Source organism: Schistocerca serialis, chromosome 5 (assembly GCF_023864345.2).
Source record: "Schistocerca serialis cubense isolate TAMUIC-IGC-003099 chromosome 5, iqSchSeri2.2, whole genome shotgun sequence".
NCBI classification, from domain to species: Eukaryota; Metazoa; Arthropoda; class Insecta; order Orthoptera; family Acrididae; genus Schistocerca; species Schistocerca serialis.
In genome coordinates, this window is record NC_064642.1 from 467907718 (window position 1) to 467931362 (window position 23645).

Sequence of the window (23645 nt, forward strand, 5' to 3'; positions counted from 1 at the left end):
TTCATAACACCGGACGGCAGACACCAGATGGGTGCGTTGAAAGTCGATTGTAGCCACAGAGGATAGAAGTAAATAGGCTGCACAAGATGTGTCAAGCTTCGCCCTCCATCTGTGTGCCCACGACCACTGAGGTACTGGTCGCCCCACGCAAAACTTAGTTTTCACATAAAAATATAAATACACTATTTTCGGATTCGCTCTTGTGCTCAACTGTGCTGTCGTTCTCATTCGATTTTTAGGAAACTATTCGGTAAAAAAATACACTACTGGCCGTTAAAATTTCTACACCACGAAGATAACGTGCTACAGACACGAAATTTAACGGACAGGAAGAAGATGCTGTGATATGCAAATGATTAGCTTTTCAGAGCTTTCACACAAGGTTGGCGCCGGTGGCGACATCCACAACGTGCTGACATGACGAAAGTTTCCAACCGATTTCTCATACACAAACAACAGTTGAACGGCGTTGCCTGGTGAGATGTTGTTGTGATGCCTCGTCTAAGGAGGATAAAGGTCGGATTAGAGCCTATCGCGATTACGGTTTATCTTATCGCGACATTGCTGCTGCATTGGTCGAGATCCAATGAATGTTAGCAGAATATGGAATCGGTAGGTTCAGGAGGGTAATACAGAACGCCGTGCTGGATCCCAACGGCCTCGTATCACTAGCAGTCGAGATGACCTGCATCTTATCCGCATGGCTGTAACGGATCGTGCAGCCACGTCTCGATCCCTGAGTCAACAGATGGGGACATTTGCAAGACAACAACCATCTGCGCGAACAGTTCGACGACGTTTGCAGTAGCGTGGACTATCAGCTCGAAGACCATGGGCCGGCCGAAGTGGCCGCGCGGTTCTGGCGCTGCAGTCTGGAGCCGCGAGACCGCTACGGTCGCAGGTTCGAATCCTGCCTCGGGCATGGATGTGTGTGATGTCCTTAGGTTAGTTAGGTTTAACTAGTTCTAAGTTCTAGGGGACTAATGACCTCAGCAGTTGAGTCCCATAGTGCTAAAAAAAAAAAAAAAAAAAAAAAGACCATGGCTGCTGTTACCCTTGACGCTCAATCACAGACAGGAGTGCCTGCGATTGTGTACTCAACGATGAACCTGGATGCACGAATGGCAAAACGTCATTTTTTCCGATGAATCCAGGTTCTGTTTACAGCATCATGATGGTCGCATCCGTGTTTGGCGACATCGCGGTGAGCGCAAATTGGAAGCTTGTATTCGTCATCGCCATACTGGCGTATCACCTGCGTAATGGTATGGGGTGCCATTGGTTACACGTCTCGGACACCTCATGTTCCCACTGACGGCACTCTGAACAGTGGACGTTACATTTCATATGTATTACGACCCGTGCCTTCACCCTTCATTCGATCCCTGTGACACCCTATATTTCAGCATTATAATGCACGACCGCATGTTGCAGTTCCTGTATGGGGCTTTCTGGATACAGAAAATTTTCGACTGCTTCCCCTGGCGAGCACATTCTCCAGATCTCTGACGAATTGAAAACGTCTGGTCAGTGGTGGGCGAGCAACTGGCTCGTCACAATACGCCAGTCACTACTCTTACTGAATTGTGGTATCGCGTTGAGGCTGCATGGGCAGTTATACCTGTACACGCCATCCAAGCTCTGTTTGACTCAATGCCCAGGCGTATCAAGCCGTTATTACGGCCAGAGGTGGTTGTTGAGGGTTCTGATTTCTCAGGATTTATGCACCCAAATTGAGTGAAAAATTAATCACATGTCAGCTCTAGTATAACATATTTGTCTAATGAATACCCGTTTATCATCTGCATTTCTTCTTGGTGTTGCGATTTTAATGGCCGGTAGTGTAATAGTGTTTTCAGCGAGTTACAATTTAGCAAATCTCCACTAAAAACAGATACAACAGATAATGTTTTATAAGCAAGCCACTTGCTTTTGAGCAGAAGACCTTACACGCCAGGAATGACAGTAAATTAAGAATTGTTTAAAACTCGTCGCAACTTGCAAATTATAGGTATTGAAATATTAAAGGCAAGTCGCCACAAACACAGTAGACGGCATCAGACGCCAGGAATGGCAGTAAATAAGGTTTTAAGGCTTACTGCTAAAATACAAATACCAAATTAGAATTTTAAGGCAAATGACCACAATCACGGCAGAAGGCCTTACACTCCAGGAAAGGCAATCCTGAGACTGGTTTGATGCAGCTCTCCATGCTACTCTATCCTGTGCAAGCTTCTTCATCTCCAAGTACCTACTGCAACCTACATCCTTCTGAATCTGTTTAGTGTATTCATCTCTTGATCTTCTTCTACGATTTTTAGCCTCCACTCTGCCCTCCAATGCTAAATTGGTGTTCCCTTGATACCTCAGAATATGCCCTACCAACCGATCCCTTCGCATAGGCATATTGTTCCACAAATTTCTCTTCTCTCCAGTTCTATTCAATACCTCCTCATTTGTTATGTGATCTACCCATCTACTCTACAGCATTCTTCGGTAGCACCACATTTCGGAAACTTCTATTGTCTTCTTGTCCAAACTATTTTCGTCCATGTTTCACTCCATACAAATACTTTCAGAAACGACATCCTGACACTTTAATCTATACTCGATGTTAAAAAAATTTCTCTTGCTGAGAAACGCTTTTCTTGCCATTGCCAGTCTACATCTTATATCCTCTCTACCTCGACTATCATCAGTTTTTTTGCTCCCCAAATAGAAAAACTCATTAAGCGTGTCATTTCCTAATCTAATTCCCGCAGCATCACCCGATTTAATTCGATTACATTCTATTATCTCCGTTTTGCTTTTGTTGATGTTCATCATATATCCTCCTTTTAAGACACTGTCCACTCCGTTCAGCTGCTCTTCCGGGTCCTTTGCTGCCTCTGACACAATTACAATGTCGTTGCCAAACCTCAAAGTTTTTATTTCTTCTCCATGGATTTTAATTCCTATTCCAAATTTTTCTTTTGTGTCCTTTACTGCTTGCTCAATATACAGATTGAATAATATCGGGGATAGGCTACAACCCTGTCTCACTCCCTTCCCTACCACTGCTTCCCTTTCATGTCCCTCGACTCTTATTACTGCCATCTGGTATCTGTACAAATTGTAAATAGCCCTTCGCTCCGAGTATTTTACCCCTGACATCTTCAGGATTTGAAAGATAGTATTCCAGTCAACATTATCAAAAGCTTTCTCTAAGTTTACAAATGATAGACACATAGGTTTGTCTTTTCTTAGTCTATTTTCTAAGATAAGTCGTAGGGTCAGTATTGCCTCACGTGTTCCAACATTTCTACGGAATCCGAACTGATCTTCGCCGAGGTTGGCTTCTACCAGTTTTTTCCATTCGTCTGTGAATAATTCGTGTTAGTATTTTGCAGCCGTGGCTTATTAAACTGGTAGTTCGGTAATTTTCGCATCTGTCAACACCTGCTTTCTTTGGGATTGGAATTATTATATTCCTCTTGAAGTCTGGGGTATTTCACCGGTCTCATACATCTTGCTCACTAGATGGTAGATTTTTGTTATGTCTGGCTCTGTCAAGGCCGTCAGTAGTTCTAATGGAATGTTGTCTACTCCCAGGGCCTTGTTTCGACTTAAGTTCAAAATGGTTCAAATGGCTCTGAGCACTATGGGACTCAACTGCTGAGGTCATTAGTCCCCTAGAACTTAGAACTAGTTAAACCTAACTAACCTAAGGACATCACAAACAACCATGCCCGAGGCAGGATTCGAACCTGCGACCGTAGCGGTCTTGCGGTTCCAGACTGCAGCGCCTTTAACCGCACGGCCACTTCGGCCGGCCGACTTAAGTCTTTCAGTGCTCTGTCAAACTATTCACGATGTATCATATCTCCCATTCCATCTTCATCCACATTCTCTTCCATTTCTATAATATTGTCCTCAGGAACATCGTCCTTGAACAGACCTTCTATATACTCCTTCCACCTTTCTGCTTTCCCTTCTTTGCTTAGAAGTGGGTTTCCATCTGAGCTCTTGATATTCATGCAGGTGGCTCTCTTTTCTCCAAAGGTCTCTTTAGTTTTCCTGTTGGCAGTATCTATCTTACCCCTAGTGATATACGCCTCTACATCCTTACATTTGTCCTCCAGCCATCCCTGCTTTGCCATTTTGCACTTCCTGTCGATCTCATTTTTGAGACGTTTTTATTCCTTTTTGCCTGCTTCCTTTACTGCATTTTTGTATTTTCTCCTTTCATCAATTAAATTCAATATCTCTTTTGTTACCCAAGTATTTCTATTAGCCATCGTCTTTATACCTACTTGATCCTCTACTGCCTTCACTACTTCATCCCTCAGAGCTACCCATTCTACTTCTACTGCATTTCTTTCCTCCATTCTTGTCAATCGTTCCCTAATGCTCTCCCTGAAACTCTCTACAACCTCTGGTTTCTCAGTTTATTTATGTCCCATCTCCTCAAATTCCCACCTTTATGCAGTTTCTTCAGTTTTAATCTACAGTTCGTAACCAATAGATTGTGGTCAGAGTCCACATCTGCCCCTGGAAGTGTCCTACAATTTAAAATCTAGTTCCTTAATCTCTGCCTTACCGTTATATAATCTATCTGATACCTTCTAGTATCTCCAGGCTTCTTTCATATATACAACCTTCTTTCATGATTCTTGAACCAAGTGTTACCTACGATTAAGTAATGCTCTGTGTAAATTCTACCAGGCAGCTTCCTCCTTCATTTCTTCCCGCCAATCCATATTCACCTACTACGTTTCCTTCTCTTCCTTTTCCTACTATCCAGGTCCAGTTACCTATAACTATTAAATTTTCGTCTCCCTTCACTATCTGAATAATTTCTTTTATCTCATCATACATTTCATAAATCTCTATGTCATCTGCAGAGGTAGTTGGCATATAAACTTGTACTACTGTGGTAGGCGTGGGTTTCGTATCTATCTTGGCCACAATAATGCTTTCATCGTGCTGTTTGTAGTAACTTACCTGCATTCCTATTTTCCTGTTCATTATTAAACCTACTCCTGCATTACCCCTATTTGATTTTGTATTTATAACACTGTATTCAACTGACCAGAAGTCTTGTTCTTCCAACCACCGAACTTCACTACTTCCCACTATATCTAACTTTAACCTACCCATTTCCGTTTTTAAATTTTCTAACCTACCTAAGCGATTAAGCGATCTGACATTCCACGCTCCGATCTGTAGAACGCCAGTTTTCTTTCTCCTGATAATGATGTCTCCCTGATTAGCCCCCGCCCGGAGATCCGAATTGGGGACTATTTTACCTTCGGAATATTTTACCCAAGAGGATGCCATCATCATTTAATCATACAGTAAAGCTGCATTCCCTCGGGAAAAATTACGGCTGTAGTTTCCCCTTGGTTTCAACTGTTCGCAGTACCAACACAGGAAGGCCGTTTTGGTTAGTGTTACAAGGCCAGATCAGCCAATCATCCAGACTGTTGCCCCTCTTCAGAAACCACACGTTTGTCTGGCCTCTCAACAGATACCCATCCGTTGTGGTTGCACCTACGGTACGGCTATCTGTATCACTGAGGCACGCAAGCCTCCCCACCAACGGTAAGGTCAATGGTTCATGAGGGGGGGGGGGGGGGGGGGCGGAATACATTAGCAAAAGTTAATAAAAAAAAAAAAAAAAAACAAGCAACTGATCCAGACGATGCTCCAGGAATTGGCCTCTGAGAAGGTCCGGCAACAAACACTTTCGCGAGCGAGATAAGAGTTGCATTCACTTCAGAAGATGGTAACTCGGACAAGTGTCAGTCTAACGAATGACTAATGATAATCTTGCTGAATCTACCTGACGTCCGATAAACCAAATGCAACGATGGACCAATCCGTCAAATCCGGAACCAGCGGTCTGCACTGCGTCCAGAATATTGTCCTTAGAACCCCCAGAACGAGAAAGGAATCATTACCACCAGAGTAGAGGAATCACCAACCGACCTACAATCAAGAAAGCTGTCAAAATTACACTCCTTACCGGACAGCAGCGGCAAGGCGAGGAAACGTACACTGCCGTTACATATACTAACCCCGCAGGACAGGTAACTGGGGCATTAGCGGCCACCAGGCAAGAAAAATACCGCTGGTTGAACTTAACAAATCGTAACAAGTTGAACACAGTAAACAGCAACAAGATGTGGAGGAGAGCTAATCAGATAGGCCTTCCCCAACCACTCCAATCGCTGCTCTTCTCCTCTGCGGCGCTAGGAGCAGTAACAGGAATCCAAGTCACTGGAGAATCGCGGGATATCACAATGGTGGAGGTTTCTCTACTTGGATTGAAATGCACTTATCTTAAAGCTCGCTGGATCCGGTTTACGACGAAGTCGTCCACCCTCGTGACCACAGCCCTTCCATCTGGCAGACCATGCGTACCGGCAGCGGTCCCGGCGTGTTTCCACACTGCGCGGTCCTGGATTCTCCTCCGTACCCAACCGAACTGGCCCTCTCACACGACCCGGTAAACAACGACGTCCGACGTCGCCCCAAATATAGGGCCACAGTTACTACATATCGATAACCGCCGCTGCTGCCACTGTAGGACAGGCAATGCTTGCGAAACCGAGTGGCGCCCAGTCAACACAAGAAGAAGACAAACAACCACAACCATGCCAACTAAACGATACCGTCGGGCCTCAACAGAAGGCGGAAATCTACAACAGCACCAGCGCGAGCCACAACATGGCTCTCTTACCTATGGTTTTTTAATGTCAGTAGGCATTTTTCCATTTAAAAAAGTATACATTTGCTCAAAAAATGCACTTTCTAAGTGTCATTACAATCTGTTTATTCGCTGACAATGCGACCCCCTGACTACCAATCCACAGTGTGAAAACTGCACCATAAATAGCAATTTCTGTTTCACAATAGTTGCTGCGCAGCTTTTATGTGATTCGCCCTGTATATTAAATCTGAATTCACAGCAGCCTGTTGGGTATTTAAATATGGTGTTATTGTTTTAAGCAAAATCTCCTCTGTAAAAATCAATATTGATTCCACAAAACAACAATCGTGTGAAACCAGGTCCCTCTGTTCACGAGACCCAGAAAGCAGTAGATACCGACCCCTAGGATGGTAAATTGTTCCTTGACTTTCGGATGGTATTTTATGCAGTTATTTGCTCTCGTGTACTGAGAAAATACGTAGGTACAGAAAATCATACCAGCTTTTTTTATTGGACTGAACAATGCCTAGCAGAATCTCCAGATGTGAAAGCAACTTTGGGTGCACCCCAAGGAAGTATTACAGGCCCATTACTGTTCACAATATGTTCATGGTTATTCATAAGTACTTCTGCTGTTCCAAAAGGTGACAGCTAGAAAACAAAAAGACACAGAAAAATGACACAGATCTGTGTATAGAGCATCCCTACGAGCTTCGATTCTTAATACGTGCCATGGTGTTGTTACAGAGCCGCAACTACGTCGTCGCAGGCGTTTCACAACATGTATACAATCAACCACTCTGTATTGTCGCATGGAATTGGTCTGTGCCTACAGACAGGTAACCAGTGTACAGGTTTGAAGGGCAACATGATGTCTTTGCACATTCCTAGGTAGCAGCATCAGTGACTTCAGTTAACTGCATGCACATGTTGCCGTTTGACATGTTGCAAATGGTATCTATATTAAACATTTCAAATGTGAGTTAAGAACTTAGAGAGATGCTATGTCCACTGATAGGTGTCTGTTTTTTGTATGTTTTCTGGTTTCTACACAGTCTTCTTGTGAAATTCAGGAGGTAAAGTACGCACAGGATATGGTGGCCGGTGCACAGCGACGAATATTCGTCCGAAGAGCCAGGTAAGTTCCTACGTTCGTTCTGGACGGAAGGCCGCCACTGTTTGCCTGCACTCGGACAGTTGGCGACACGCTGCACTGATGTAATCGAAGCACATGCCCTGCAATCTTTCTGAAACGATTTTACAAAAACTAATCTGTAAAAGAATTCATTTTTGTGTCATGTCACTTAAAGCTTAATATGTCAGCTTCCCTGATGAAGTGCACATCATTTTGTTATTGGTCATAGTTATTGTAATATATGCATTTAAATAAGACACTGCACGAAATTCCGAAAAGTTTGCAATTAAAAATAGGGATCCGTATTTATTTGCGGTTGGTGCATATTACACCATATGTTGCTGGTTATGAAATATAGCTAGTATATTCAATTTTTATTTAGACTTGAGTGGAGGTCTCCATCTGTCACTAATCTAGAGAAAATTGATATTATGTAGCACACTTGTTTGTGACCTCCTGCACCAGCCACAACGCCAGAATGAAATATTTATAACATTCCTCATAACACTTAAATAGTCTGACATCTCAAAACGAGATATTGGCAAATTATAGTACACAAAAAGGAAAGTATTTTGTCATATGGTTAATATGTGAGGCTTCATTACTAACTTTGTTATTCAACTAACTACAGACTGTTTCGACGAGACAGTTTAAGTTTTAAGTGCCATCGGTAGCTGGTGAAATGAGAATTGCTATGAGTTTTAGAATAACATAAGTGAAGACGTTACACGTTTAGTTTTGTACCAAGGATGCGCTTTTTCATAAGCTATTGACGATCCTTGACCTTAGTTCCTCAATAAACTTAATAAATCATTGTTTAACGATTCTGATGCAGCTGCATCTGCACAGCACTTTACTGAAGTGACGTTTGTAAACTCCGCTGTGTTTTGGCGAAAGAAGCAGATTTTAAAATGGCAAAAAGAGAAATGTTGGTGTACTGAAATTTTGCCGCTCACGGTGCTTCTCTTAAAGTTACAAATGGTTGACATGGAACGTGAAAATAAATCACTGCTTTCGCTGCGTATTAAGCCGAATTCTTTTTCGTTGTTAACCAAGCCAGAGGTGACAGTAGATATTTTTGGATGGTCACCATGCAAGAGTAGGTTTGGTAGGGCTTAACACAATATTTACCAAAATACAAGCGGAGGTTTCAGTTTAGAATGAATTTCCCCTCCAGCACACAAAATTTCCCCTACAGTGCATTGATGGCCAACCCACAAGCCCCACCACTACCGCTCCCCACTCTTTGCCCAGCTGACTGCGCGTCTACCAGCCACGTTATTCTGCATGAACTCTACTTATGAATAACACTGTGTAAACGACCTAGTGGTACTATAGGAAGACTGTGCTGTTGTACAAATAGAAGTTTCAATCTTAGAAAATTGTAGCACTGTTGTGGAAGACCTACAGAAGATCCGCATTTGTTGCACAGAATCAGAATGGTTCCTTGAAAGGGCACAGTTGATTTTCCCCCCGACCTTATTCACTATTCAAGCTTGTGCTCTGGCTCTAATGACGTCATCGATGGTACATCAAACTCAAATTGACCTTCTCACAATCGAAAATGATTTTATGTCCCACTTGTTTTACTACGTCTTGAATTTGGATCAGAATTTCGTTTACATTACTCCACTTTACAATCTTGTATTTCCCCAAAGTACAAAATTCTATATAGGTATTTGTTTGCTTCCATTAAAAAAACAGATAGTCAAAATTGCTTCCCTGCAACCTTTTTTTGCAGCTAAACGGATATTTGAGCAATATCTCTTCCATTTATTTCTTTCTGTTCATCCCTATTCTGTTCTAGTTAACAAGTTTAGAGAATTATACCTCACTTTTTGCGTGTAGAAATTCCATTTACCTTTTTTTATTTGAGACTGTTCCCTTACCTCCAAAAAATAGCTTCATCGCCCACACTTGTCCTGAATATGAACCTCTACCGATCTCTCGCACTGACACTGTTATGAGTACCATTTCAACATGCATCCCGTGTCCACACATTACTGTAACACATAAATCTCTCCTTCCACACCTCGGTATAGCATATAATCGTCTCCCCTGACCTCATTGTGGAAAATATTGTTTAGTAACTCCGCTTCAATGACGTTGTTGTCGGTAACATTATCATTCCTATTACGCAGTGAAGGTAATGACTGTCTCTTGCCGATAATATATTGTACATACGACTAGAAATTCTTGGAATTTTCGACAAGTTTCCGAAATAAAGTTTTGCTGTGGAAGCTGTTAAAGGCATCTCGCACTGAAAGTTGGATCTAGTATTTGAGCTCTGCAAACAGTTGCCAATCTTGGAGACTGTGCGTTCTTTAAAATCAGGCATACTTTTTAAGTTGTTTCTACAACAGTGTCTTGACGTTTTTTGTGTACCACAAGGGATCTGTTCCATATCTTATTAATTTACTTGATATAAAATTCTCAACTGTCGTCAATAATATTTCTTTGAAGTCAAACCATATTTGGTTGACACATACATAGTATGGAAAGTGTGGCGACTGTCTCTGCGGAAGGCCTCAAGCGAATTTTTATCTTTCTTTAATAGATATATTTTGCACTTATTTTTTGTAGTTTTGTGTGGTTCAATATTCAGTCTTGCTACCTTGACCTTGTGTTCAGTAATTCTTTTAACTGGCGTGAGGTTCTTCGTTTGTTCACGACTGTACACGGCTAGCAGGTCTTGTATGTCATTGCAACCATTTGCAGTTTACTGTTGTAGTCACTTCTTTTGTGTAGTGGACTCCCGATCTATTAATAGATCACAAGTCCACTAATCAAAGGAGGTGACTACACCAGTAGTGGAGACTGTGTAGCGTGGACTGGGGGTTTTAAATTTTAGAGCAGCTCAGAAAAATTCAAACAGGGACACAGCATCAAAGGCATCAGGTCAAACACAAGACATTGATTAGAACTAGAGAAGTTCTGTATCGCAGTTGTAAATTGTTGGAGCTCTGTTGGAGCTATAATCGCTCATAGAAAGCACTGAAAAGAAAACTCTTAAAGCTGGCTGAGGCTAGAGAAGACTGAAGTATTTACCAGAGACCTATCGGTGTTCAGGAAGGACAGACTAAACTCCCTGACTCAGACAAAATATTCCATGAAAATGTTCAAGGGAAATTTGAGCAATGGTACGTGACTCATGTAATTGTAGTTGGTGGGGACTTCAATCTACCCTCGATATGTTAGTGAAAACATATATTGAAAGCGATGGTAGGCACAGTTTTCCTAAATTATGAATTAAGAAAAGTGAAATGTTTTGAAATTTTTTAGAACTTGTAAAAATTCTCTAAAATATAAATTACACAAGTTATTTATTTACAAAAGTAGATCAAGGAAGAGAAACCCTTCCTCTACCAGCCAGTACAATTTGTAACATTATCATAAACAGTTAATGAGAAAATGTATGTAAAATTGACAAATTTCGCATTGTGGGTATATTTGGTAATGTCTCCTCTTAAAAATGAAACTAACTATGCAAATGGAATTCTTTTATCTTTCAAAATAAGTTCTAAGTACTTATTCCTCTGTAAAAATCTCATTCCACTGCTAAATACTAAAATAAGAAACAGTATACAGCATTCACAATTAATAAAATATTCCGTTCTATTATGTCGCAGTGTAAGGGATTTCACTTCAAAACCCAGCTTAAGAGCCCGGAATATTTTAATAATTGTGACAATTCCGGCTGTGAAAGTTTACATTTTACAAGTGTAGAGTATTTCCACCTAAGATGAGCCTTGAGACCTTTAAAAACCTCTCTCTAGGTAGGCCTACTGTATTGTTCTAGTTTCAATAAAATTGTTCTATCTGTTAAAATGCGTGGAAAAGAAAGAAAATATAAAATTTATGTTATTTTTGTTTGATAAGTGAATTTTTTAATTCTATTATTTACTTACAGTTTCATTTTTCATGAGAAAAGTTGGACAAAATATCACGTAATTTTATATTGATGTGTTAGAGATAGGACACTGTTTAAGTTTGTAAGTAGTAGGGTACATGTGAAGGAAACTCAGCAGTAAGTACTTAAATTTTAAGAAATTTGTCTTGAAAGGAATTGAAAACCGATGAAAATGGTCAAAATGTTTGTGTATACAATTGGAAAGGATAATAAAAAGTTGTGAGTGGAATGAAAGAAAAATTGCTCAGTGGACCTGGTATCGACTGCTGGTGACAGAATCAATTTAAACTGACATGTCCATCACTAAAATGGTGTCAGATAAAATGTTTGCACCAAGCTTTGGGCCACATGAGATTTGTTATTTGTTTAATAGTCAAAACTCACAAATGTAAAATATCTGACAACAGAAGCCAAAACGTTCGAGTAAGCCTTCTGTGATATACTTGTGCATGTGTGGTTACATGCCACCACAGACTTTAATAAGTGATTTTATCCTAGTTAGAACAAACTTATTTGAAATGTAAACTATTTTATTGAGCCTCCTTTCTAACTGGGCTCAAATTCCGACTTGGGTAATACTTGAGACCGAATTCGATGGTGGCTTGGCTCATAAAAATACATTCGTAAAAATGTTGCAAATGGCTCGATTACGGATCCATGTTTTGCTTCGATTATTAAACTCTTCAATAAACCATTATACGAAAGATAGCCCGTATGAAAAGCACCTTCATTGAAATGGTTTCAGTAATAACTCTTATATAAACTAACAGCATATTTTCGCAGTACCATTGTTCATTAAGTATTAGTCTATAAACAAATGATCGTAGTTGATGTTAATGATAGCGATCAAAGATACCTGTACTTTTCCACAGGAATCACCTAAGTTTAGAGCTTGTACCTTCCTTTTATAGACAGTCACTGAACGGGAACACAGACTTGTAATGTCTGGAGCCTTCATTTTCCTCAGTTTGTTCACAGTATTAAATTAAAACAACTGAATTCAGCTTCTTCTGATTCTCACTTACTGTAGTAGAAACTGATGCAACAACTCCGTTTTCTTTTTCTAAATGGAATGATATTATCCTACAAGATGCAAACTCAAGTAAATTAGTTCACATTCCCTGAATGATTGGACTTGCTTAACTCTCGTCTCCTAAATACATTTTCTCTGCTTGTTAGGACCGCAAAGGAGCATAACACAGAGCTGTATCAGCGTTCCAAAAAAATCATTCTCGTTCCGATCATTTTTGGGGTACCCGTGACTGAAATGTGAGGTGAGATTAAAGGTTTCCAAAGATATGGTCAGCTTACACGTAGCTCGTTGTAGAGGGAGAGGGACCTATAGTTAAGGTACACTCCAAAACACAGTGTAGCTTGGCATTTCTCTCTCTCTCTCTCTCTCTCTCTCTCTCTCTCTCTCTCTCTCTCTCACGCACACACACACACACACACACACACACACACACACACACACACACACACACACACACGCAAAGCATTGTCAAAGGTGAAATAAACAAAAGACAAGTGAGTAGAAAATGCTATGGACAGCAATGGATTGAAACCCAGACTAGCTAATTTTCAATTTCAATCTGACATTTATCCTCTGAGTAAAAGAACCACATCCAGAATTGGGTCTCTGAAAGTCAGTTTTTGTAAAAGCTGATTGAGGAACAGCTGCTGTTCAGCATATAACTTAAAATTAAAAACACCTTCCACTGTCTATAATTTGAATATAATTTATCTATGCGACCAGTTTCGGCGTTTCACGGCGCCATCTTAGGGCCCCCTGACCAACGGGGCGGAAGAATCCAGCGTCTTGTACAGTTGAGATGGGGCCTACGTTAAGTAAATGATATCGTAGTGTGACGCGCTCAATGTGTGTTTAAGTAATGATAAATTATGGTATTTTATCCATTTTGGATCTTATGAATTCCATGACTGTTAACGATAGTCGATGAATGACGCAACCAGTCACAAATACTTTTTGAATGTTTTATTTTACTGTCATCACCGGTTTCGGCAATCATGTCCATTTTCCAATGGCTAACATTTTTTGTTAAATAGGTGCATTGTTGAACAGCATGTCGCATGCTCCACAATACGTTCCAGTAGATGGCGGTTCGTTTTGTTGTGGTTCACGTGGTTTTCTAATTCGATCCTCAACAGGCATTTTAAGAATATTACGAAGTGTTGCCACAGTATCTTATTTACAATATGTGTGCTGTAGTGGAATTCAAGAACGTATACATCGAGCTAGAAAACCACATGAACCACAACGAAACGAACAGCCATCTGCTGAAACGTATTGTGGAGCAGACAAGATGTTGACCAAGACATCTATGTAACGAGAAATATTAGCCATCTGAAGATGAGCATGGTACCATAAAACAGGTTATGTCAGTAAAATAAGACATTCAAAAAATACTTGTGGTTGACTGTGTCATTCACCGACTACAAGATAAGTTATTTTTATTCTTTGGTTGTAGTGGGTTCAAATCTGTTGAATGCATACAGAAATCTTTAATCAATTCACTGTAAGTTATTCATAATAAAGATTAAATAGTGATGATTTCGAGTGACGTTTGTAAATTATTTGTAATCTGATGTAGGGCGTGAAACTATTTTTACATCTGCTATCACAAATCTAGACCATGATCTGATGCATATTCATAGACCAGAGTTCGTTAAACTATGTAGGTACAGAAAAACACCATTGAAGTAATTACTCACGAAATATTTCTGAAATAATAAAACAGGTGATTTGTTTTGAGCTTGCTACGTAATGATGTACTCGGCTTATGTACCTCGATGCGGACACACAGAATGAAAATTATTAAAATATTTGCAACATATATGCAGAGTTTTACCATGTTTCGAATATCCATTGTTAATCTTTAGAAGAACTCGCCTCTGGGCTGTATTTAATAAAAATCTTATTATACACTTCAATGGCAGACAACAATCAAACTAATTTAAACACTGTTATTAGTCCGATATTTGGTTTAGGATACTATTTCTATATAAGGAAAGGCTTTTGTAACTAACAAGACTTAATTTATTTTCAAACGCACTTAGCATTATAATATATTACAGACCATAAGAGGCAGTTGACAGAAATCAGACATTGCATGCATTCAGTCCAATATATATATATATATATATATATATATATATATATATATATATATATATATAATGATCAGTCGTGAAGTCATGATTATGTCCACATACAACAAAAGACAACGCCTTTCATTTTTTGATAACGTCTTTATCATCTCCAAGAGACTGTTCGTTCGCTGCTTACTGATAGCTCTTTGACCTCACAGCACTGTACATTCAGTATAATTATGCGGTTATTTTATTTATTACATTCCAGGAGACGGTACAGTAGACTTCGGGTTTTAATAACGCAATCCCTTCGTTCATCAATTGAAGATTGCTAAGCAAACGTTCAAACCGAACTGTAGGGATCCCTGAGTTGAAACCAGAAGTCTACGAATGCCAGTTACTTAATGGTGGCCCCTGTTTCGACTGCACCTGGAGCTGATTATACCTACACATTGGTCATGGGGCCTGAAGATGGCGTAGCGAAAAGCCGAAACACGTGGCATAAATGCATTATATTCAAATCATAGACGGCCGAAGGCATTTCTGATTTTGCATTTTACACCCATAATTAGTGAACACGAGTAATAAATTACAAGTACCGCTAGAAAATGACATATTAAACTATGAGAGAACTAGCAACACAGGAGCACATGCTCTGTTCAGCTCTGCAAACAAAACGTGAACACAGTATTGTTTTAAATGTGAATGTATGCTTTCCCGGCGTATACAGCTGGCGAAGAGTTCTCGGGCTTCCAGCCGGGTGGCGGTGTCTTCAAACTGCGACGTTTCGACGAGTGACATATTCGTCATCTTCTGGCGAAGTGCCGAGACTTTGCGGATGCCGGTCCCTTTATACCTGCGACGTGCCCTCACCACCTGGCCGCGGGAGACTGGGTCCAGAGGAGTCGCCGGGCTGGGTTGAAGGGGGAAGCGGGTGCGCCGTTCGTGTCTCCGTCAGAGCATTCCGGTCGCGTCTCATGAGCTGGACAGTTCTTGGTGCGTTCCTGGGGTATTGCGGCTAATGCTGGATTCGAGGCCGCTATGTGTACGACACTTTCGTGATTTGGCAGCATGGCAGGCAGGCACTGGAGGAGTTTATGGACCACCTAAACGGCATACATGAGGATATCACCTTCACGATGGAAGTAGAAGAGAATGGCTGTATTCCATTCCTGGACATACTGATCAGGAAGGAAGCGGATGGCACGCTGGGCCATTCAGTTTATAGAAAGAGGACGCACACAGACCTGTACCTCCATGCAACCAGCTGCCACCATCCGGCGCAACGCCAGTTAGTACTGACCATCTTGGTACATACGGCGCGCGTCATTTGTGACAAAGAAAGCCTTTCAGACGAATTACACCACCTAAGAGAGGTATTTCGGAAAAACTGGTACAGTGAAACACAGATTGGTAGGGCCTTCAAGAGGAGACAGGCTGACAAATTTCAGGAAGAGGAAGAAAAGGAAGAGGAAGTTAACAAGAGACTCGCCTTTCTTCCATATTTGGAGCCCATATCAGCCAAAATCGGGAGGCTACTGCGAAAATCAAACATAAATACCGTCTTCCGACCACCACCGAAGATGAAAGAGCTGCTGGGCTCAGCTAGAGGCCGACTCAAACTCAACACACCTGGTATATGCAGCATTGCCTGCGAATGTGGTGTACAGTACATACAGTACATTGGACAAATGCAGTGCTGCATCTCGAAAAGGTGCGAGGAACATACCAGGCATGTCCGACTTGGACATATAGAGAAATCTGCTATAGCTGAACATAGCATCAAAGAAAACCACATCTTTGATTTCGAGAACACCAGGGTGCTGTGCCGAGCCGGGAGCTATTGGGACAGCGTCATTAAAGAATCAATAGAAATACGGGTCCACGAGAATCTTGCGAACAGGAACGAAGGTTATCAACTGAGCGCGGCCTCGAATCCAGTATTAGCCGCAATACGCCAGGAACGCACCAAGAACCGTCCAGCTCACGAGACGCGACCGGAATGCTCTGACGGAGACACGAACGGCGCACCCGCTTCCCCCTCCACCCCGCCCGCCGGCTCCTCAGGACCCAGCCTGCCGCGGCCAGGTGGTGGGGGACACGCCGCAGGTATAAAGGGATCGGCATCCGCAAAGTCTCGGCACGTCGCCAGAAGATGACGAGTATGTCACTCGTCGAAACGTCGCAGTTTGAAGACACCGCTACCCGGCTGGAAGCCCGAGAACTCTTCGCCAACAGTATTGTTTGTTATCGGTGGTGAGTACACCGTAGACTGAGGTCTGGCCGTGGTTTCTGAGCAGGCTACCGCTTCCCGCGCGGCGACCAGCTGGTGCAGACGCTGATGGATCTGCAGGAAGTGCGTTCGCGCGCCTTCGACATGACTGGAGGCAAACTCAGCGCCATGCCGTGGCTGCGCTTCATCCAGCCCGCGGCAACGGGCTACAACGCGATCACCAAGTTCAACGAGATAACAAGCGCCTTCTGTATGGTAAGTACTGGTAGTCAAGTCGTGAAGCACGCGCTCTATGAATAAGGTAAAACTTTGTAGTTAACTGGGGTAAAGAAACCGAAGCGCTTGAAAATTTGCCTGGTGGCGAGGTAAAGCTAGTCGCCTGGCTTGAATAAAACCCGTATGTCAGTGCTGTGAAGATACACACACCCCCAGGAATTGTCACTCTCCGCATCACTCGCAAGGATGGCAGAATGCATAAGAATCTATTTGGCACTGTCTCTAATGACAGTTCATGGGTTGACCCACTTTGCATAATTTACAATATATTGAATAATCTCTCCCAAAAATGTGGTTAATATGGGAAAACATGAAGTTGTTCTATAAATTACTGAAATGGAAGTGAAATTTAGTATAACAATGAGATTTATTGATTTAATGCACAAATGAACCAAATACTCAGATACTATGATAATGCATGACCAGTGAAGTGCATAACAAGTGCAACAAGTTTCCATGAATAATTAGGTGGCAAAGTTAAAATGGGCGGATATCAAATGTTTGTTGGTCCCTTTCCCCCACTGTGAGTGGGCTGACTATCCTAACAAATTGCTAATTCCTTAGCACGTGGTACAGTGACTAAGTAACAATGTTCAGCTATAAAATCCCACATGGAATTTAGATCCCCTGTGTACACTATGTGTGCAGAAGCGGTGCTGAGTGGTGTAGTGTCTTGCGGTCGACAGGTAAGAACTAAATCAAATTTGAACACACACATTAGTTTACCAAAAATACGCCTTCTTGGCATGCACTCATTTCCAAACGCAAGAACAACGAGAAGCACAACAATTCTTGAGATGGTACAAGCCAGATGAGAGTATAAGATAACGAAAAGAGCCACACAGAGTGGCTACGTGGTTTGAGGCGCCCGCTGGAGGTTTGGGTCCTCCCTCAGGCATGGGTGTGTGTGTTGTTCATAGTTAGTTTAAGTAGCGTATAAATCTAGGGACCGATGACCTCAGCAGTTTCGTCCCTTAGGGATGCACATACATTTGAACATCTGAACAACGGAAAGAAAATAATAACCAAAATACTACTCTACACAATTACAAAGATACAACTTTCTACTGCAAGCTACGGCGAATGTCAATTATGCTGGTGCTGTCATAAGTATTGGCTTGAGCTGTCTTAGCTGTGCCGGTCTGACTGCTGGCGCGCTTATAACGCCGATTCGGCGGAGAGCTACATGTAGTCACATTAGTTCCAATTGGTGGATCTCTGTCACATGGCTTTTCACAAAGTAGCTCCGTGTTAATGCGGAAAGTCTGTTGGTGTTTACATCCACTGTCGATGTTTTGATCTGTGCTCTGGAAGGGAGGTTAGCCGTCCACCTTGCTTATCTGTTGTGTGGGCCCTCTGACTGATAAGGGGTCGCTATGACATTTCTACCCCTGGAAAAAGAATGCACCGTACCACAAACGTCCAGAGGAGTAGGGGCATCCAGGCCGACATCCATAGGTTTGTGGCCAGCAGGGGCAGGGGGCGGCAATGCAGCAGTGGCAGCTGGCAGCTGAGGCAGAGGCAGAAGCGGATGTTCCATCACAGGGTGGCCGGCGACAGGCAATGACAGCTCCCTGGGACGTCATGGTCCACCAGGCGGGGGCAGAGCTGGTTGAGCTGCCAGCGAGCAGCAGAACCGTTGGCCCACCGTAGAAACGCCATCCACAGAGCTTGGTGATGACAGCAGGCTCCCAGCGTGCCTGTGGATAAGATCCACTTCCAGATCTCCTACCTGACGTGGAAGGAATACGCCGAAGTGCGACCGGGAGGCTGAGAAGTCTCGGGAACAAGGGCAGATAAGCGAGAGTGGAATGGTGGACCGTGAAGTATCTCTACTGGACTTTTAACGACATGGGGGCAGCACGGTATGTAGCCAAAAAAAGAAGCATGCCCTCCTCCAGTGGGTGATGGCTCAGCAACTTATCAAGCTGGTTCTTGAACGCCCACACAAAACATTGTGCATGGCTGTTTGACACAGGGTTCAATGGGGAAGTGCGGACGAGGGAAATCCCATTGGCAGCACAGAATTGCTGAAACTCGGTCGAATTAAAGTGTGGACCATTACCCATAACGATCGTTTTGGGGAGTCCCTTGACAGCAGAGAGGCACCAGAGAATTTTGATAGTCTTAGCGGAAGTGGTGTTCATCATGCAGGATATGAAAGGGTATCCCAACCTGTAGTCAATCAGGATGAGTCACTGGGTACCATGAAATGGCCTTGCTAAATCCAAGTTGAGACATTCCCATGGAGAAGCTGATCAGGCCACGAAAAATACTGGGGTGTGGATGCTGCCTAACGGGTTTGGCACATGGTGCAGGCCGACACGAGGGAGGCAATGTCTTTATCCAATCTGGGCCAATAAAGGTGGCGGCAGGCCAACTGTTTGGTGAGGACGATTCCCCACTGACCAGGGTGGAGGAGGACGAGGACACGGCGGCCCAATGCATGCAGTACGACCACCCTGGGAATGTCTGAGTCACTATCCAAAAATATGACGCTACTGCGGAGAAAGAGATTGTGCCAATGATCCCAAAAATTCGGGACTTCCGCATCGCAGATGCCACTCAGAGGTGCGAAAGACAATATCAAAGTCGAACATCACCAGGAAGAGGGACGCGCTGTCCAGGTGGGCACTGCGGCACTCGGGTGAAACAAAGAAACCAAAGGTTTGTGGTCGGTCTGCAGAGTGAAATGACGACCATATGCGAAATAGTAGAATTTCGTCAGGGTGAAGACCAGCTCCAAAGCTTCCTTTTCAATTTAACTATGTTTGGTTGGAGCGTCGGTCAATGTTTTGGATGTGAAAGCTACCGGCCTCTCAACGCCATTGAGCACTTGAGAGGGGACAGCACCCAGGCCATCGGTGGCGACGATGATGGGCAGGGAAGGGTCGTAAGTGGCCAGACATGGAGGGCGGGAGAGAGCTGACTTGACACTTGTGAAAGCCTGCTCTCATGCTGGATCCCAAACCCAACGCACACCCATGTGCAACAATCCGGACAGGGGCGCCGAAATCTGGGCAGTGTTGGGTATAAAACGCCGATAATAGTTAATTTGACCGAGGACGGATTGCAGTTGCTTCACGTTGGTGGGTAGAGGCATTTTCTGAATCACCTAGACATACTCCTTAGAGGCATGTAGGCCACAGGCATCAATCGTGAACTCGAGATAACTGACCTCGCTCACAAAAAAGTCACACTTCTTTTTATGGCAATGCAGGTTAGTCTCGGAAAAAGTATGAAACAGCCTACCCAGCTTATCCACGTGGTCCAATGCGGACGAGCCACCGACAATGACATCGTCCAGATAATTTGCTGCACCGGGCACCTGACTTTTGAGGTGTTCCAAATAACGTTGGAAAATGGCGGGGACGCTGGCAGTGCCAAACGGGAGGCGGTTGTACCAGAAAAGACCACACTGATATTGATGACTAGGATCTGCTGTAATTCTTCGTCCAACGGCAGCCGCAAATAAGCATCGCGCAAATCAGTTTTGACGTAAACGGTGGAGCCCACAAGACGTGCGAGTATGTCATCCACCGATGGGACTGGATTAGAATCGATGACTAACTGAGAATTTACCGTGACCTTAAAATCGCCACAGATGCGTAAAGCACCATTCAGCTTCTCGATTAACACGATAGGCGTCGCCCAGCGGCTGTGCGTGACGGGAGAAAGAATGCCATCGTCGTGTAAGCAGCGAAGATTCACCTGGAGCCTGTCTCGGAGAGGAAATGGAACTAGATAGGCCTTAAAACGAGGCAAAGCAGAAGGAAGAAGTTGAACACGCGCAGTGAAACCCTTAACCCCTGGTGTGGAGGATGAAAACAACGCTTCGTATTTGCTGAGCAAAGGGCAAGGAGGGTATCCAAGGAGGGTATTCCAACCGCCTGTACCTCATGCTTCACTGACAAACGCAGACGAGCAAAAATGTCCACACCCAGAAGGATAGTAGCAGCGGAGGAGCCGACCACCAAAAACTGAGCGGTGAAGGAACGACCATTGTAGGAGGTTTGTGTCGAGAAAACGCCGTCGGCTGATATATAGTGATTCCTGAGACTACGTAAGGCGCAAGTGTCCGGAGACTAAACTGGCGAGCCCAAGCATTGGTATGGGGTACCACCCACAACAGAAACAAAGGATGCCATGTGAATCTGGAAGACCACATGAATATGCGCTATCTCCAAGGTAAGGACGAAACTAGCTCCCGACTGAGGAATGATGGAGAATACTTGTCCGTCAATGGAATGCAAGGCTTCCAGGTCCAGCGCTGATGATTCGTGACGAGCCTGTGCGTCCGCGGGAACCGTTGCATCGACGCGAAGTTTCTGCAAAGCCTGACACACAACTGCGATGGGGCCTGTTCGGCTGCAAACCGTGCACCTTGCTCACTGGTGGGGGCAGTCCGACCGCTGGTGAGCTCGGAAACAGTCCGGACGTAATGGAAAACAGGCGAAAGACTTGCTGTCACCGGATGTACCAACAGACTGACGAAACTCCTGCTCAGCGCTACGCAACTGGCTAGCCGCAAAAACAATCCGAATAAGACGCGGCGGTTGTAGCCAGTAAGACTGTTTAAACGCAGGAATGATCGGCAGACAGGAGTTGAGGAACAGGTCCTGTAACTTCAAAATATCAGCCCAAAGACCCTCGTCTGGTGCGTGGAACACCACCATATCACGAATCAACGAAGAGGCATAAGACTGCTTACATTCAAAGTTGGCGCACTGGAATTTGCAATCGCGGGAGAGATCCTGGAGCGTCCTAATCCATTCCCGATATGTCTGATCTGGGAACTTTCGACAAGGAAAGAAAGACTGACGGGCGGTAAACGTGTATTGTGCGTCAAAGTACTCAAAAAGGCAGCCCTTATACGGGTAAAGGAGAGATCCCGAGGGGACTGCTCAGGGTTCAGTTGTTGAATTAAACAATACATCTGTGGACAGATGTTGCTAAATAAAAAAGCTCAACTTAGATTTTCGTCGTGGATTCCATGTAACAGTAATTGTTGTTCCAACGGTTCGAAATAAGTTGACCGTGATTCGACAGACCTATCGAAATCTGGAAACGTCGGTGGAGCCACGCAAAGTGTTCATATTACCCGTGACGGAATCAACTCTACAAGCTACCTCTAGCAACGCTGGGGAATGTGGGCGGTGGTCTGACCTTGTGTGCGCTGCCTGAATCTCTCGTACAGTTTCCATCAAGGACTGAAGAAATTCCTCTGAGGAAGTCAATTCTTCCGAAAATGAAAGTTTTATCCCCGTCGCCAATAACTGTAGTGTCCTTTGGTCGGCAGGAAAGAACTAACGATCAAGTCTGAATACACTTTATTTTAACAAAAATACGCGTTCTTGGCGTGCACTAATTTTCAAACGCAACAACAACAAGAAGCACAACTATTCTTGTGATGGCACAAGCCAGATAAGAGTGCAAGACAATAAAAAGAAAATGATAACCAAAATACTACTCTACTGTGTGCGATCGAAAGGTTTTTTTGCCAGATATGTTTAGTGTAGGGTGGAAACGTTTCGGTGGTGGCGAGTAGGGCGGCGGCTGAAGAAAGGTGCTCGTGTTCTCAAACATCACTATAATCCATTTGTGGCAGAATGTAATTACTGCATTTGCAACGTGTATCTGTGTGATTCTCAAATGTTAAAAATATGTTTTATTATGAAGAACAATCACTGTAGTTGGTGGTGAGTGTTATAAGCAATCTGTTTGGTTAACACTCCATGCGACAGGGTCTCCAATATAATTTGGAACTGATCAGATGGAACGGAGCGAGCTGAGTTCTACAGTTTCCTGATTCAGCATCAGGCAGTAGGAACATAGTATTCTGAGGAGGAATGGAAACCTCGGCCTGCATAGTTGGAAACTTTGGTTCATGCAGGTGTTCACCCAAACAGGAAGTAACCATGAGAGAGAGAGAGAAAGAGTCTAGAATTCCCTGGTCAGTGGAATGCCACCGCCCTGGCTGCAAAAACAATGCAAGCTTCCTCAGATGGGTAGGTTTGTGTGTCCCCTATGGGACTTAACTGCTTAGGTCATCAGTCCCCTAGAACTTAGAACTACTTAAACCTAACTAACCTAAGGCCATCAAGCACAACCATGCCTGAGGCAAGATTCGAAACTGCGACCATAGTGGTTGCGCGGCTCCAGACTGTAGCGCCTAGAAGCGCTCGGCCAGTCCGGCCGGCTGTGTTCCCTCAGACTGGTATCAGCGTGCATGGCTCCTGTCAGCTAACAGCGTGGCCCCCAGCAATAGTTTCTCTGTGCATTGTGT

The 23645-nt window shown here is 43.5% G+C and overlaps 1 protein-coding gene across 1 annotated transcript in view; it reads left to right on the forward strand.

Annotated features, from left to right (window-relative positions):
- Window positions 1–23645, forward strand: part of LOC126481067 (methyl farnesoate epoxidase-like) — a 226414-nt gene that overhangs the window by 79564 nt on the left and 123205 nt on the right. Inside the window, exon 4 of the mRNA XM_050104552.1 lies at window positions 17151–17338. Within this exon, the coding sequence (XP_049960509.1) occupies window positions 17151–17338 (188 nt within the window). The remainder of the gene's footprint in view (window positions 1–17150; window positions 17339–23645) is intronic.